This window comes from Aquarana catesbeiana, linkage group LG07 (genome assembly GCF_042186555.1).
Source record: "Aquarana catesbeiana isolate 2022-GZ linkage group LG07, ASM4218655v1, whole genome shotgun sequence".
Classification (NCBI taxonomy): Eukaryota; Metazoa; Chordata; class Amphibia; order Anura; family Ranidae; genus Aquarana; species Aquarana catesbeiana.
The window spans coordinates 185,062,569-185,077,824 of record NC_133330.1 but is presented as its reverse complement, the minus strand read 5'-3'; the positions used below and the strand labels follow the sequence as shown (position 1 = coordinate 185,077,824).

The 15,256-nt window shown below is 38.5% G+C and overlaps 1 protein-coding gene across 3 annotated transcripts in view; it reads left to right on the top strand.

Annotated features, from left to right (window-relative positions):
- The window catches only part of LOC141103379 (potassium channel subfamily T member 2), a 2,416,326-nt gene that overhangs the window by 1,652,757 nt on the left and 748,313 nt on the right, over window positions 1-15,256 (top strand). For all 3 annotated transcript variants that reach the window (XM_073592891.1, XM_073592890.1, XM_073592889.1), the window contains exon 21: window positions 1,810-1,944. In XM_073592891.1, the coding sequence (XP_073448992.1) occupies window positions 1,810-1,944 (135 nt within the window). The remainder of the gene's footprint in view (window positions 1-1,809; window positions 1,945-15,256) is intronic.

The window sequence follows — 15,256 nt, the reverse complement described above, 5'->3', positions numbered from 1 at the left end:
AGGTGGTGAGATATTGGAGAGCAGTCCTGACATATTTGGAGGATGCCCAGGAACTCCCAAACATATACTGTCCAGACATATGTCTCTTAGGAGACCTGGAGGAGAAGAGTTGTCCACCTCACAGAAGACCCTTCTGAAAATAGTTTTCTATTATGCCAAAAAAGCTCTGGCCCTTAAATGGCGGAATCCCTCCCCCCCACCTCTGTAAAACTGGGTGAAACCAGTTAATAATGCCCTACCAATGTACAAATTAACCTACAAGGCTAGAGGGTGTCCAAAGACGTTTGAGAGGGTATGGGGAGACTGGATTAAAAATGCATCAGGAGAAGTAGTGGTATGATAGATGAGGTGTATGTCTTAGAGAGAAATATAATACCATTGGAAATGACTATGTGGGAAGGCTGATGTGATGGGATGTATCCTTGTACACAAGATGGGACACAGAAGAGACACAAAAATTGTTTAGTAGTCTTGAAACAAGTTTTAGTTGTTTATTGATCATAAATGGAAATGATTGATTGTTAGCATGTATATGGTTTAGTTACACAATACTGAGTTCAGACTGAAATGTACTTAAGCTATATTGCACAGAAATTTGAGTTGTAACATGGAAATGTACAATACTGTTGAAAATCTAATAAAATTTACCCTTTAAAAAAAAAAAAAAAAGCTGCAGATCAGACAGCACTGCACTAGTGCAGCTGCTGTCCTTATAAAGGCCCTTTGGCTCCAACTTAGTGCCAATGCGCGCATCTGTACACTTTCTGATCATTCCCGCGCATGCGTGCACACACGCCTGTGCCCAGCCCGGGGGGCACCCATTGGAACCTACCTGCGCATGTGCACACGCACGTACATCTGACGACCCACAGTGCATTCTTGACACCACTACACAGGATTTAAATAATGTACCAAAATGTCTACATTTCTCCAATACTCCACCAGGGTATTTGAAAATGCTACAGCTAGGGACTAAATTTCACAAATTAGCCTTGATTAGGCAGTGCTACTTTCACATATATTTGCAATGTTTTTAACGCAAACGTAAAATGCCCATTCCATATGCACTTTATTTTAAAAAGCTGGTTCTGAATTAATCGGAGTGTTTGTCATTTTTGTTTTCATTTTCAAATATTGACTGAGCCTTAAGGGACTGCTTATGGCATGATTCTAAACCAGAGGAATTGAAGAACAAGGGTAGATTCTCAGTGACTATATTAAGGCTTGGTTCAAACCTAATGCCAATGCAGCTCACAGCAGGGGTCCTGTGCATCCTGGTTCACTGTTTTCAGGTCCGATTTCAGCCCGAATTTTGGGCTGAATTCGGAGCTGAAACGGACCAAAAGATGCACAGGACCCCTGTGCAAATTCGCACAGAGCCGCATCAGAGATATTTGAACTGGCTCCATAGAAAGCCGGTCACAATCTCCTGCTATTGCGAATTGGATGCGGGATACCGCATCCAATTCGCAATAGTTTGAACCCAGCCTTAGAATAATAATAACTTGAACAAACAATAGCCAATATCTGTATTAAATAGCCATCACTGCACAGAAGCAACGCTTATCTGCATTTAAAATAGCAACACAAATCTGTATGAACTGGTATTAAAAAATAATACTTTTTTTTATTTAATAATAAATGCTTTTATGTGAGATGGTTGCATATGACTTTGTTAGAACCTTGTATGATTTAGTAAGTATACCTGCATAAAACAAATATACCATTGTGAAGCAGTTGTTTTGTATGCTAGTTTATTGTTTTTATATTTATTTTTTCTGAGCATTGGTCTTTTTGTGTTTTCTAAAGCTTAGATGACTTGCTGAAATGTGGAGTAACTTTTGCAGCTGATATGGTGGTTGTAGACAAAGAGAGCACAATGAGTGCTGAAGAAGACTACATGGCAGATGCAAAGACCATAGTTAATGTACAAACACTTTTCAGGTGGGTTAATATTATGTTCATATGAAATGAGTAGCAAATGTATGCTCGATTGTTGCACAGTAGAAATGTGGAAATACTAAAAAAAATCTATGCTTTACAAGCATGGCAATTTTACAGCATGTAAGTAAGTAAAAATATGACACCGTCACTATTATGAATGAATGTGTCAAACTTGCATCAATGGCAGAACACTTTTTATGTTACAGCATATTGGCTTTCATCATGAGTAAAGTATGGATGTATCTATTCCTACACAATTAGCATATCTATTCTTTAGAAGCCACAGATAACTAAATCAAAGATATTTGCTATGGAGCAAATGTTGAAGCAGCTTGTTCAATACAAAGAGGGGATAGGAACATACAATAAACAACTTTTTCGTTCAAAAATGTTTTATTTGAAATATCAAATAATAACAATATATCTGATAATATTTTCAGAATGGTACTCTATATTACAGAAAATACAGGTTAATATATTACTCTAGGTTTATGACTGGTAAAGAAAGGATCCATTTTGAGGAAGTCCATGACAATCAAAGTGTTATAATAATCTTTCTGTATATTAACAAAATATTAGATCGTCATATATAGATATATTGTATCTCAGTTGAACAGTTAAAAATCTCAATACATTGGAGTTAACATAGATATAATTAACTTTATGTTTTGTAACTATCTATAATATTACTGATAACTGTGATTATGTAAAAATACCTATTGATAACAAATATTATGTGTAAAAGATTGAATAGAAAAAAAAATCCATAAAAGAATAGGAAAAAAGAAAATAATAAGAATTAAGAGTATAGGGGGTAGGGTGGACATCAGGCTTCCAGAGGCAACAATTATTTATAGACGGGACGAGTACTTGATTGTCAAAGTTATCTGGTAGGCAATGTTTGATCCATGGTCTCCATAAATGATCAAACTTCTTTAAATTGTCTTTATCTAAAGCATCCATCTTAGCATGTATGAATGATTGGTTCATTCTGAGCTTGGTTTCTGCTATGTTCAAAACAGGCATTTTCCATGCGTTAGCTGTGGTTTGCTTTGCGGCTGTCAAGAATATAAGGAATAGTTTAAATTGTTTATGTGTGAGAAAGTCTGGCTTTAAATTTAAGAGAGCTGTTATCTGGTCTGGTGTAATAGAATATTCAAATATTTTTGAGGCTATTAGACATTTTCCCAAAATGTATGTACAGTTGGACAATTCCACCAGATGTGTATATATGTACCTTTAGGGATGAGCCCGATGTTCACATCGAACGTAAGTATATGCGGTGTTCACGGCAAATTCAAAAGCTGCCAGAACACTGTTAAAGGCTATGGGACACTAACATAAAAAATCAAAAGAGCTAATTTTAAAGGCTTATATGCAAGTCATTGTCATAAAAAGTGTTTGGGGACCCGGGTCCTGCCCCAGGGGACATGTATCAATGCAAATTTTTTTTTTTTAAATGGCTGTTTTTTCAGGGGCAGTGATTTTTTTTTAATGCTTAAAGTGAAACAATAAAAATGAAATATTCCATTAAATATCGTGCCTGGGGGGTGTCTATAGTATGCCTGTAAAACGGCGCATTTTTCCTGTGTTTAGAACACTACTACAGCAAAATGACATTTCTAAAGGAAAAATTGTCATTCAAAACTGATCGTGGCTGTAATGAATTGTCGGGTCACGGCAATATAGATAAAACTCATTGAAAAAAAAGAGCATGGGGCCCCCAGTCCATTACCATGCCCTTTGGATCTTGTATGAATATTAAGGGAAACCCTGCGCCAAATTAAAAAAAAAATGGCGTAGAGGGGTTTTGGGGGGACCTCTACGCCATTTTTTTTTAAATTTGGTGCAGGGTTCCCCTTAATTTCCATATCAGACCTGAAAGGCCTGGTATGGATTTTAGGGGGACCCCCACTCAATATTTTTGTTTTTAATTTTGGTTCGGAGTTCCCCTTAATCTTCATACCAGACCCAAAGGGCCTGGTAATGGACTGGGGGGGTCCTATACTCTTTTTTTCAATGAGTTCTATCTATATTGCCGAGACCCGACAATTCATTACAGCCGCGATCAGTTTTAAATGACAATTTTTCCTTTAGAAATGTCATTTTGCTGTGGTACTGTTCTAAACTCGGGAAAAATGCACCACTTTACAGGCATACTATAGACACCCCCCAGGCATGATATTTAAAGGAATATTTATTTTTTATTGTTTCACTTTAAGCATTAAAAAAATCACTGCTCCCAAAAAAACCTGGCGTTTTTAAAAAAATGTTTTGCATTGATACATGTCCCCTAGGGCAGGACCCAGGTTCCCCAAACACTTTTTATGACAACTTGCATATAAGCCTTTAAAATTAGCACTTTTGATTATTCATGTTCGTGTCCCATAGACTTTAAATGTGTTCGTGTGTTCTGCCAAATTTTTTGCCTGTTCACATGTTCTGCTGCGAACCAAGCAGGAGGGTGTTCAGCTCATCCCTATGTACCTTGTTCGAGACAGCCATGAAAACAGAGGCCTGAGTTGTCAGTTGCAAATTTAGCTATTCTAGCAGGAACCAAGTACCACCGTGCAAGTACTTTATATGATGTTTCAGCTGCCATTATGTTTGTCGAAGAAGATTTAGTATTAGACCATATATTAGACAATACTGGAAGATCAATATTGCGCTCAAGATCTTTTTCCCATTTAGCAACATATGATGGTATATTTGTATCTAATTTAGTGAGCAATTGAGAATAAATTATTGGAATGCAACTCTTAGCGTGAGAGTGTTTTAGACAAATTCATTCAAATTGGGAGAGATAATTTATGGTACCATTAGTATTAAGGTGAGGAGCATAAAAAATTTTGATTTGAAGGTAACAGAATATTTAGGATTGGGGGAGCCCAAAGAATTTGCTTAGTTCTGGGAAAGGATGGATTGATGTTTCTGAAATTATGTCATATAAACATGAAATGCCACCCTTAGACCAGGCTTTAAAAGTTCTGGGAGATATCCAAGCTGGATAAAAGGCCGGATTTTTATGAAAAGAAAGGAGTGGGTTATATGGAGATTGTAGACCGTGTGAGATTTTATGTTTTATCCCAGATAGATAGAGAATGTTTAGTAATCGGATTTTTTAAAGTCTTGCGATCTATAGGACCTAATCCTAGGATATAATTTTTAGAAACAGAATCACAAGCCATTGTTTCAATTAGTACCCACAAAGGAATCTCTATAGTAGAGTGATATTTCGATAGTTGTGCCAGTTGAGCAGCCCTGTAATATATCGAAGTCTGGAAATCCCAAGCTACAAAGTTTTTCTAGGTAACCGTGGTTTGATTTTTCCCCAGGTGAATTGTATTTTTTTTTTTGTATAATTCTAAGAAAGTAGGCAGGAACATGTATCGGGAGGACTCTGAATAAATATAAAAATTTAGGGAGTATGGTCATTTTTATTATATTAATTTTTCCGAACCAAGAGATTGGTAAGGATGACCAATTAGATAACAAACTAGTAGTTGTTTTCAATAAAGCTGAATAATTAGCAGCAAATAGATCTGAGGGACTGGCAGTGAGTTGAATACACAAATATGGAAGGCTGTGGTCATCCCATTTAAAATTGATTTTTGAACATTGACTTTAAGAAATGAAATGTGTGAAAATTCATGTAATATAATCATAAGGTTAGGGGAAGAAACTTGTGGCGAGGACAAAAGTAGGAGGATTTAATCTGCAAATAAGCATAATTTGTGGTGACATCCACTCAATTCAATACCCGTGCTGGTAGGTTCCATCCTTATTCTTTGTGCCAGAGGTTCAATTGTAAGCTCTAGGTTCATGGTATAATGCAGAGATCACTTCCCCAGCCACACCTTATCCTTCAGGATTTCCTGTCGCCTTGCCACTGTTTTTGCTGCCTCTGCTCCCGGAGGAGACAATTGTCCGCAGCTTTGCCCTGGCATCCACCCCATGCTCATTGGTAACCTGTAAGTATGGGTGAATATTCTATCATTCCCCCTCCCCATTATTTTGGTGTGTTCACCTTTCAATCATCTAGACATCCCTATAGCATCTGCTGCTGATGAGTGACAGTCACGAAACGCGTCAAGCTAAAGATGCAATAATCATGGTTATACATCCAGTTGTTTGAGCTATCTATGCTGCTACTACAGTCAGTGATCATTTTATCATTAATGTATGGGATGTCATATGCAATTGTATTTAATGTTTACCTATTTATACTCCTACTATAAATTATGCAATTTCACTTCAGAAGGCTTGCAAGTTGCAATGTGTATCTGTGCCATTGACATATTGTACCTTATGTTGTATCCATAGAATAAAATTAATTTTGATAACCTATAGTGTCTCCTTGCTCTCCAGCTGCATGCTTCACACAAAATCCCAAACCCTTCCCTCTTTTTTTTTTTTTTTGCTGCACAAAAACCGGGATGGAGGCACCTCTGATAATTACTTCAGAGGCCTCATATAAAGTTCCAAATTCTTTCCACTTTATCATAATGCAGAGATCCATGGTAAAAAATGTGGGCCAAAGCCCCATTTATTAAGGGTAAAGTGCATATAGGACCATGATATAGTATCAAATGCTTTCTTAATGTCAAGAGAGAGAAAACAGATGGGAATACAACGTATTTTAGCAGCATGCAACAAATGGGTTGCACGTCTAATTTTATTGCTAGCTTGTCGAATAGGGATGAAACAACTTGATCTTGGTGTATAAGATTACCTATAATTTTGTTTAGTCTGTTTGTGAGAATTATGGCTAAAATTTTTATATCCAAATTTAATAAGGAAATAGGGCGGTAATTTGACCAAATAGTGTCATCTGTATGGGGTTTGGGAAGCATGCAAATGATTGCTGTTAGTGTTTCCTTCCTAAAAGAGTGACCCTTAAGGAGGGAACTGAAGGTACTAGCTATAACAGGCGATAAAGTTTCCGCAAATGTTCGATAATAAAGAACAGAAAATCCATCAGGACCAGGTATTTTATTTTGTTTCATATTCTTAATAACATTGGTCACCTCACCAATTGATACGGATTCCTCCATCATTTCCAATTGTGTTTTGGATAACGAAGGAAGAGAAATATGAGAGAATAAATTGTTTGCTTTAGAGGTATCCATCTCACTGTCAGATGAATATAAATTAGTTAAATGTGATTTAAATTTTTGTAGGATTTTCAAATAGTTTTTGGAGTATGCATCTCTGGATATTTTGAGACGAATAGGTTTGGATGGAGTGTGACAAGATTTTAGTGCACGGGCTAGTAGCGTATTTGGTTTGTTTGCGTTCATATAGAAATTATGTTGTGATCGTTTAATGGTTTTGTCTGCTGACTTGGATGGAGAAGGGTGAGAAGGGTCATTTGTCTCTAGTTTACAACAAAGGGCTTTTCGTTCTTGATTAAGTAGTGCAGCTTGTCGCAAACATATGCCACGGAGGACAGGTTTGTGTGCCTCCCATAGAGTGGTTGGAGAAATGTCAGGTGTGAAATTATATTTTAGGTATTCCTTAAGCACGAGTTCAATACTAAGTTTATGCGCTGAATTTTTGAGCAAAGAATCTCTATGTAGCCACGTGGGGTCACGTGCTTTTGGGATTGTAGAATCTAGAACAGTATAGATTGCACTATGGTCAGACCATGGTACGAGGACAATCTATGATGCCAAATTTTCAGGCACCATACCTATGGTCAAAAATATATGATCAATCCTCCAGAATGAGCCGCGAGGATATGAATAATGTGTGTATTGTCTCTTGGTAGGATTCAACTCATGCCAGGAATCTACTAAATTATATTTTGTAATAAGTTTAGAAAAAGAGTGTTTATCAGACCTTTGTGACTGAGGTATTGGCGATTTATCTAGAAAGGGAAAGATAGTCTGATTAGAATCCCCACATGCAATTACAGTACCCATTTTATGTGAGTCTACTGTTTGTAGTAAATGGGAGAGAAAAGAAGTAGGTTGTTAGGGGCATAATATGACACAATGGTAATAGCGGTATCTAACAAATGTCCTGTAAGAATCAGAAAATGGCCTTCAGGATCTTTAATCTCCTTTAATAATGTAAATGGGGTGTTACGGTGAAATGCAATAAGCACACCACGCTGTTTTGTTGAAGCTGAAAATACTTGGGAGTACATCTTAGAGAATGAATGAAGAGTTTAGTGGTGGATTGTGCAGTAAAGTGGGTTTCTTGGAGGCAAACAATGTGTGCTATTTTTAGAAGCAAAGGAACAAAAGGCTTTGGTACATTTTTGCAGAATGTTAAATCCCTGTACATTCAGGTATAATATATTTAAGGGAGCCATGGTATTAAAGAGTTATAAAATATGGTATCACGTAATCAGAGACTGCATAAGAAAAAATTTGCCTCCAGAATAGAGGGGATAAAGGAAGATAAAAAAAAGAAAAAAAGATCAAAAGGAAATGTTAATTTTGAATGTCATGAATATGAAACATAACTTGTGTAAGCTCATAACATATCCTTTAAGGGGAGAAAAATTCTCCCTCCAATGGTACATTGGCTACTGTCAACTGCCTATTGAATCAATAAGCAGCCGAGGGTAGCAAGAAGGGAGCGCAGGGAACATCCATGCAGAACATGGAAAGCCAACCATGAAAATTGTACCATTACAATCTGTAAAACAAGAATAAAAACAAAAAATGCCCAAGCATGAATTAAAGGTTTGAAGACTTACAAAATATAACTATTGGCAAGGGATCCAGAATTCATATGAAGTTAGTCTTGTGAGATTGGAACAAATAGGTGTCCATATCACCTTTTGCTAAAATTGCTAAGATATTCAATATGACTTAATAAAGCAGAAAAAATGGTTTAAGAATGATAATTAACAACAATATCAATAACATCTCTAGTTTTCATAAGATAGGGGGCTGAAGCCATATACACGAGAAGATAGAAGAAAGAATCTCATTAACATAGCCAAATGTTTAATACTAGGAATAGAACCATATGAAGGTCATTTGGAAAATAAATCTAAACCAGTGCATTTGGTTAATTTCTTACAAAAGGGGAACCTTAGTGAGAAACATTTTTCAGTCCATGGAATCATCCAGAACCGGATCTGGAGATCGAAAGCGACTTTTGTGTCAACTGTGGTGTTTATTTCTTCTTGATGGTGTAGATGATTTACCAGAAGGACACACGGTCAATCTTTGGCGTGAGTCGTCAGGGTCTTTGGTTGAATTCATCAGGCGCAGGTCCTGTAATGTGCAGATCATTTGCATTGTGGCATGTGTATTTGGAGCCTTGATAAGTAAAACGCATTGAAAAGGGAAAACCCCACTGATATGTTATTAAATTGCGTTGTAATATCTGAAGAAGTGGTTTCAAAACGTGTCTTTTGTTGATGGTTAGTTGTGATAAATCTGCAAACAGTTAGTAATTATAACCTTGGAAGATTAGAGATTCTTTATTTCTTGCTGTGTCTAATAGTTGTTCCTTTGTATGGTAGAAATGGAACTAGCTTCTTCTGTATAGTTCTTGAAAAAGCGCTATCATTGTGGCCTGTAAGTCAGTCAGTTTCAGGAATTCCTCTAATGCGCAAATTAGAGCGCCTAGCACGATTTTCATAATCTTTCAATCTGGTCTGTAATACCGTATTTTCCTCTTTAAGGTTTTCAATTTCTTTTGAGTAATTCAGAGTGTAATTTTCCATATAATCTACTCTAATTTCAAGTTCAGACATGCGTTGGCCCAGTTCCCTAATCTCTTTAGTGAGACTGGTAGTAATATGATCTGAGGTATTTTTTAATGATTTTTGAAACCAGTTTTGCTATTTGTTTCAATGTTACTGGGGAAGCCAATTCATTTTGTGAGGTATTCTCAATATTCTCCACTTCCAAAACGTTTTTTCCTGAGAGGAGTTGAGAATGTGTGTGTGCCTTTAATGTTTTGTCATCCCTGCATGACGCTTCTGAGGGGGGCGGCTTCAGCGCCATTTTATTGTCTGTGTGAGGCGGCACAGCTTTGCCAGTTTTGAGCTTCATAGAAGGCTGTTTGTCACCGGTAACAATATTTTAATATGGCAGGGATCTGTGGGCACATTTGTATGTGGTGTATTTGTGGATAAGTAACTTACATCCACCGATATTAGGCTTTCCGGTCCCGCAGGTAACAGAGCTTTAGACAGACATGACCGCTCCACTGAGCTCCGTGCATGCACCCCATAAACAACTTTTTCTTCTCCCCTGTATGTCAACTAAATGCTGTAATCAAATTTTCCTTTTGGCAAAGGAAACAAAAACATGATATGTGTGTATAGTAATCTTCTCTCTAAACTAAGAAAGATGCTACAATGCTCATTTAGCCCTGGACTAGGTATTTTGGTACTCAGAGGCAAAGACTGCTAAGTGCTCCCCAGCTTAAAGGGGTTGTAAACCCTCAGGGTATTTCACCTTAATGCATTCTATGTATTAAAGTGAAAAACCTCCTGTGATGCAGCACCGCCTTTTTACTTACCTGAACCTGGTCTTTCCAGCGATGGGGACGAGCACACCAGCTCCAGCCATTGGCTCCCACTGCTGTCAATCAAATCCAATTACATGAGAATCGAGGGGCGGGGCCAAGTCCCGCTGTCTGTGTCAATAGACGCAGCAGCAGGACACGGGAGTGGGCCCGCACGAGTGCCCCGAGGGAGAGTGGCTCTCTAATGGGGCACTCCAGAAGAGGAGGAGCCGGGAGCGCTGCTGAGGGACCCCTAAATAGGAGGATCAGGGCCACTCTGTGCAAAACCAACTGCACAGAGGAGGTAAGTATGACATGTTTGTTTTTTTTGTTTTTGTTTTTTTAAACGAACCTTTAAAAGGATCATCCTTTGCAGAACCAGGCCACAGTGCAGAAGTAACTGTCCACTGGCCTTAACGTTACCAAATTGTGGTCCATAAAAGACTTAATTGGGTGGGGGAATTTGCAAAATGGTTAAACAGATGGGAATTATATGTAAATTGTGTTCTACAACTGGTTCTTTTTATAGTAATTACGTTATTGAGACAAGGCATAGTAAATTTATTGATAAAAGAAATAACGTTTTTGTTTTTTCTGTATGTATGTATTTTTGTGTTTGTGTGAATTTTTGCACACTCAGCGGTGTGCTGAGAGGCTGAGCCAGCTGCCTACAGGCACCTGGGTGGATCCCAACATTGTTGTTGGACAAACTTTAGCTCACTGTCAGCTGAATCTGCATCACCAGACTGCAGAAATAAGTGTGCTCCTGTGACCTACAAGGGAAGTATGACTAAAAGATCTTTAGCCATACTTCTCTTTTAACTGTCAATGTGCAGAAGGGGGTAGAATGTAGTTGTTTATGGAGTAAGATGCATGGTGAGGGAGCTCCACACTCTATCATCCATCAAACCTATCCTCCTGCTACAAATTACATGCTTTTTACCTGGACTGTACCTATCACCCTTCTGGACACCATTGGACCCGTCATGAGTAATTTTTGAAGGTGGTAAGCAAGCTGTAATGATTCAGGTGGGAAAACCTAGCTTGCTATTTGTGAATCACACCCTTTGCAAGAATTAGCCAAGGCATCACCCAAGCCAACTTCACACCTAGCAGATGTTATTGCTAAGATGCTGGAAGCAATATAGAATTGCCAAACCAGCTCAGCGCAAAGATCCCAGGTCATGACACTCTGTTCACACTCTGTTCACTCAACTCTTTGAAAGGGGGACTACTACATTCACTGTGGTGAGAGCCCACATCATTTCTCCCGACGCCCTGTCATCTGGGACATCCCCTGGCACATTCATTAAGAATATGCTGAACTACAGGAATCATAATGCAGCACTCCATGCAGCTCATAAGAGCCCATTATTTTAGAAAATTCATCCATATCCACAGTATTTATCTAGACTACGCCACAAAAACCCAGCACCAGCAGCCCTTTTACCACATTTACCACAGTAAATGTTTTGCAGTCCTGGGTGGGTTTGTTGTTGTTGATAACTTTATTGCTTGGGTCATATTCCTCTATAATTTTCTGTTGGCTATGGTTGGTAGCCATGGTAGAATAACACCCACCTTTCATCGTCATAAAGGTACTCATCAAGGCTGCCCCCTATCCCCTTTACTCTATGCTATATTTAGTGAACCACTAACAGCTTGAATACCTACTTAGCCCCAGATTGAAGAACTAACATCTACACCCAAACTGGAAAAATAGTACTTTTTACTGACATTATGATTCTTTTACTAGCTAACTCCACTTACTTTCTTACAAGCGTATTGATTGTTATTGGAAAATCTGGTATTGCTTAGGCCAGGGATAGGCAACCTCAGTCCGCCAGCTGTGGTGAAAGTCCCATGAGACATTCCAGGACCCTGACAATAACAGGCATGACTCCTAGAGGCAGAGGCATGATGGGATTTGTAGCATGATGGGATTGTAAAGCTTTTTTTTTTTTTAATAACAAACATGTCATACTTACCTCCCCTGTGCAGTTCGTTTTGCACAGAGTGGCCCCGAACATCCTCTTCTGGGGTCCCTCAGTGGTGCTCCTGGCTACTCCCCTCATCAAGTGTCCACGTTGGAGAAGCTCTCTCCTACGGTGGACACCCGTGCGGGCGCGTTCCCAAGTCCTGCATCTGTGTCCATTCACAGAATGCAGGACTTGGCCCCGCCCCCCGATGCCGCATCATTGGATTTGATTGACAGCAGCGGGGGCCAATGGCTGTGCTGCTATCAATCTATCCAATCAGGATAGGAGATACCATCTAGAGCTGGTGTGCTCGTTCCCGGCCGGCAAATGATCGGGGTCAGGTAAGTAAAACGGGGGCTTGGGGGGGCTGCAACACCACAGGAGGTTTTTTGCCTTAATGCATAGAATGCATTAAGGTAAAAAACCATGAGGGTTTGCAACCCCTTTAAAGCTTATAGGAGAAGTTTTCATTCTCCTCTTATTGCCCTATGAGGCTGCATGACCCCTGTCCCTCTGTTTGGACAGTGCTGATTGGCCCTGTGCTAATCACATGCACCCTCCCAAAAAAAAGAAAAAACTCTCTAGCAATACACACCAAACTGAGCATGTGCAGAGTGTCCCCAAGGCTCTGTTCTATCAGGAGATGGTTTTGAGACTGTGGAAGAAGGGGAGGATCAGAGAAGGCAGGATCAAACAGCCTTTTTACACAATGTAAATGATTAACCCCTTAGGTTCCACAGTGAGAATAAGAAGCAGGGCTCAAAATTTCAAGTCCTGAGCTACTAGCCAGGCCTTAAAAGTTACTCGCCACCAGTTGCCCCACCCAACCCTTACCCCGCCTTTATTCTGCCCCTAAACACATACTCCTAAATTACCTCATAAAATTACACCATTAAATGTTTTATTCAGAATTAAGTTACAAAAATGAATATTAACAATAACAACTTTAATAATAACAACATTAAGCAATGTAAACATAAAAGGAAAATAAGTGCTTTACATGGACATGGCACAAGAGATGATCAAAGACTGTGGACATGGCATAGGAGATGATCAGAGACTGCGGACTTGATAAAAGAGACGGTCAGAGACTGCGGACATGGCACAAGAGATGATCCAAGACTGCAGACATGGCACAAGAGATGATCAGAGACTGTGGACATGGCACAAGAGATGGTCAGAGACTGTGGACATGGCACAAGAGATGGTTAAAGACCCACCCCCCCAGCTAAGCACATAAGCACAGCAGAGTCCAGCAGGGGCATGCGCAGTTCTGTAGCCAGACCTGAGGCCTTTTTTTATGGGTGGTTACTGTCCGGACGACGCACAGGGCTGTTCTGGCACCGGCCTTGCTCGTCCTCAGCTTATTTCCACTCGGTCAATGGGGAAAAGGTGAGTGGAAATTTTGAGGGCTGATAACAAGCATGCTTTACTGCACTGCATATACAGACTGATTTGACTGTTGTGGGTTTAGTAATACTTTATTATTATACAAACCTTCCTAATTTGGATCACATCTAAGCTAATTCACCCCTCTGCAAATGAATGCTTCACATTCTATGGAATAAAGTCCAGCTCCCTGAGCTTCAATAGAGTCCTGACACACAACTCTGGTTTAAGGCAGGCCTTCTTTTCCTTTGCCAATTGTTACACAATTGCTACTTTCACCTATCTAATGCATCCAAATGCTTCCCAGCCTGGAAGGCATATATCTCTACACTGGATGCAAATAAATGAGAGAAGGCCCTAGAGAAAATGTCCCTTCTATCTGAAGGAACTACATACCCGATCTATAATCTTCACAACGCTTATCTAACACCAAAGAGTTTGCTAGATTTAAGAACACCACATTTTACTATCTAATTTGAGCTTGTCCCATTGTTTATACAGTCTGTAAGTAAATAAGACCCAGAAACATTGTTTTGTTTTAACCTTTTATTGTTGTTTTGAGTTTTGGTTTTATTTTTATTGATGACTTGTCATATCAATCTCATTGATGGTATACTAGCTTGTAAACTTATCTTGTCTTATTCATTCTGTACACACAATTAGCTTCTTCTGTTTTACTAAATATCCACATGTACCCATTTTATCATGCATTTTATAATTACTGCAATGTGCAATTCCTTAATAAATTCACTTTGACAAAAACAAAATGAAATACATAATTTTGATCTTTAAATAAATAAACTGATGATTTAAATAACTGGTGGATTATACTTGACTTCAGTAATTCCAGCTATGTTCTGTGCTGCTATTATAAATATCTATATTTAATTGCAGGTTGTTTTGCTACCATGGCAGAGACAACACAACACTGACATTTTATACGCCTGGATTCTTTTCTGCTGCCAAAATGCATTTCCTCCTATAACCTTTTAATTTACTTTTGTGGTACTAATTGCAGAAATGTGGTAACTCCTATACAAGTTATTCTTTTTACTGTCAATCATTTTATTGGTCTCTCACTCAATAACCTGTTTTTCTTTACTACATTATAACAGTAATAATACAAACAGATACTGTTCGCATAAACAACATGTTTATTATCACATAAAGTCTAGAGCTCAGTGCGCTGACTAACCTGAAATATGAAAGAACAAAACACAGATTATATTACTGTAATGTTTCGTTTAATTATCTTGCTTCAAATTAGATTCTAAACTTTCCAAGCAGTGCCATATTATGTATCCACATTTATAAAGCAGTCCCTAAACAAGGGAGAATGGCTGAGGGACCAGCATGAAAGGATTACAATTATAAACACACAGATTTTATTTTGTAAAAAGCTGATTCTGTTCTACAACTCCACAAATAAAACTTTCTCAATATTGAAAGTATTATTTTATTAAACT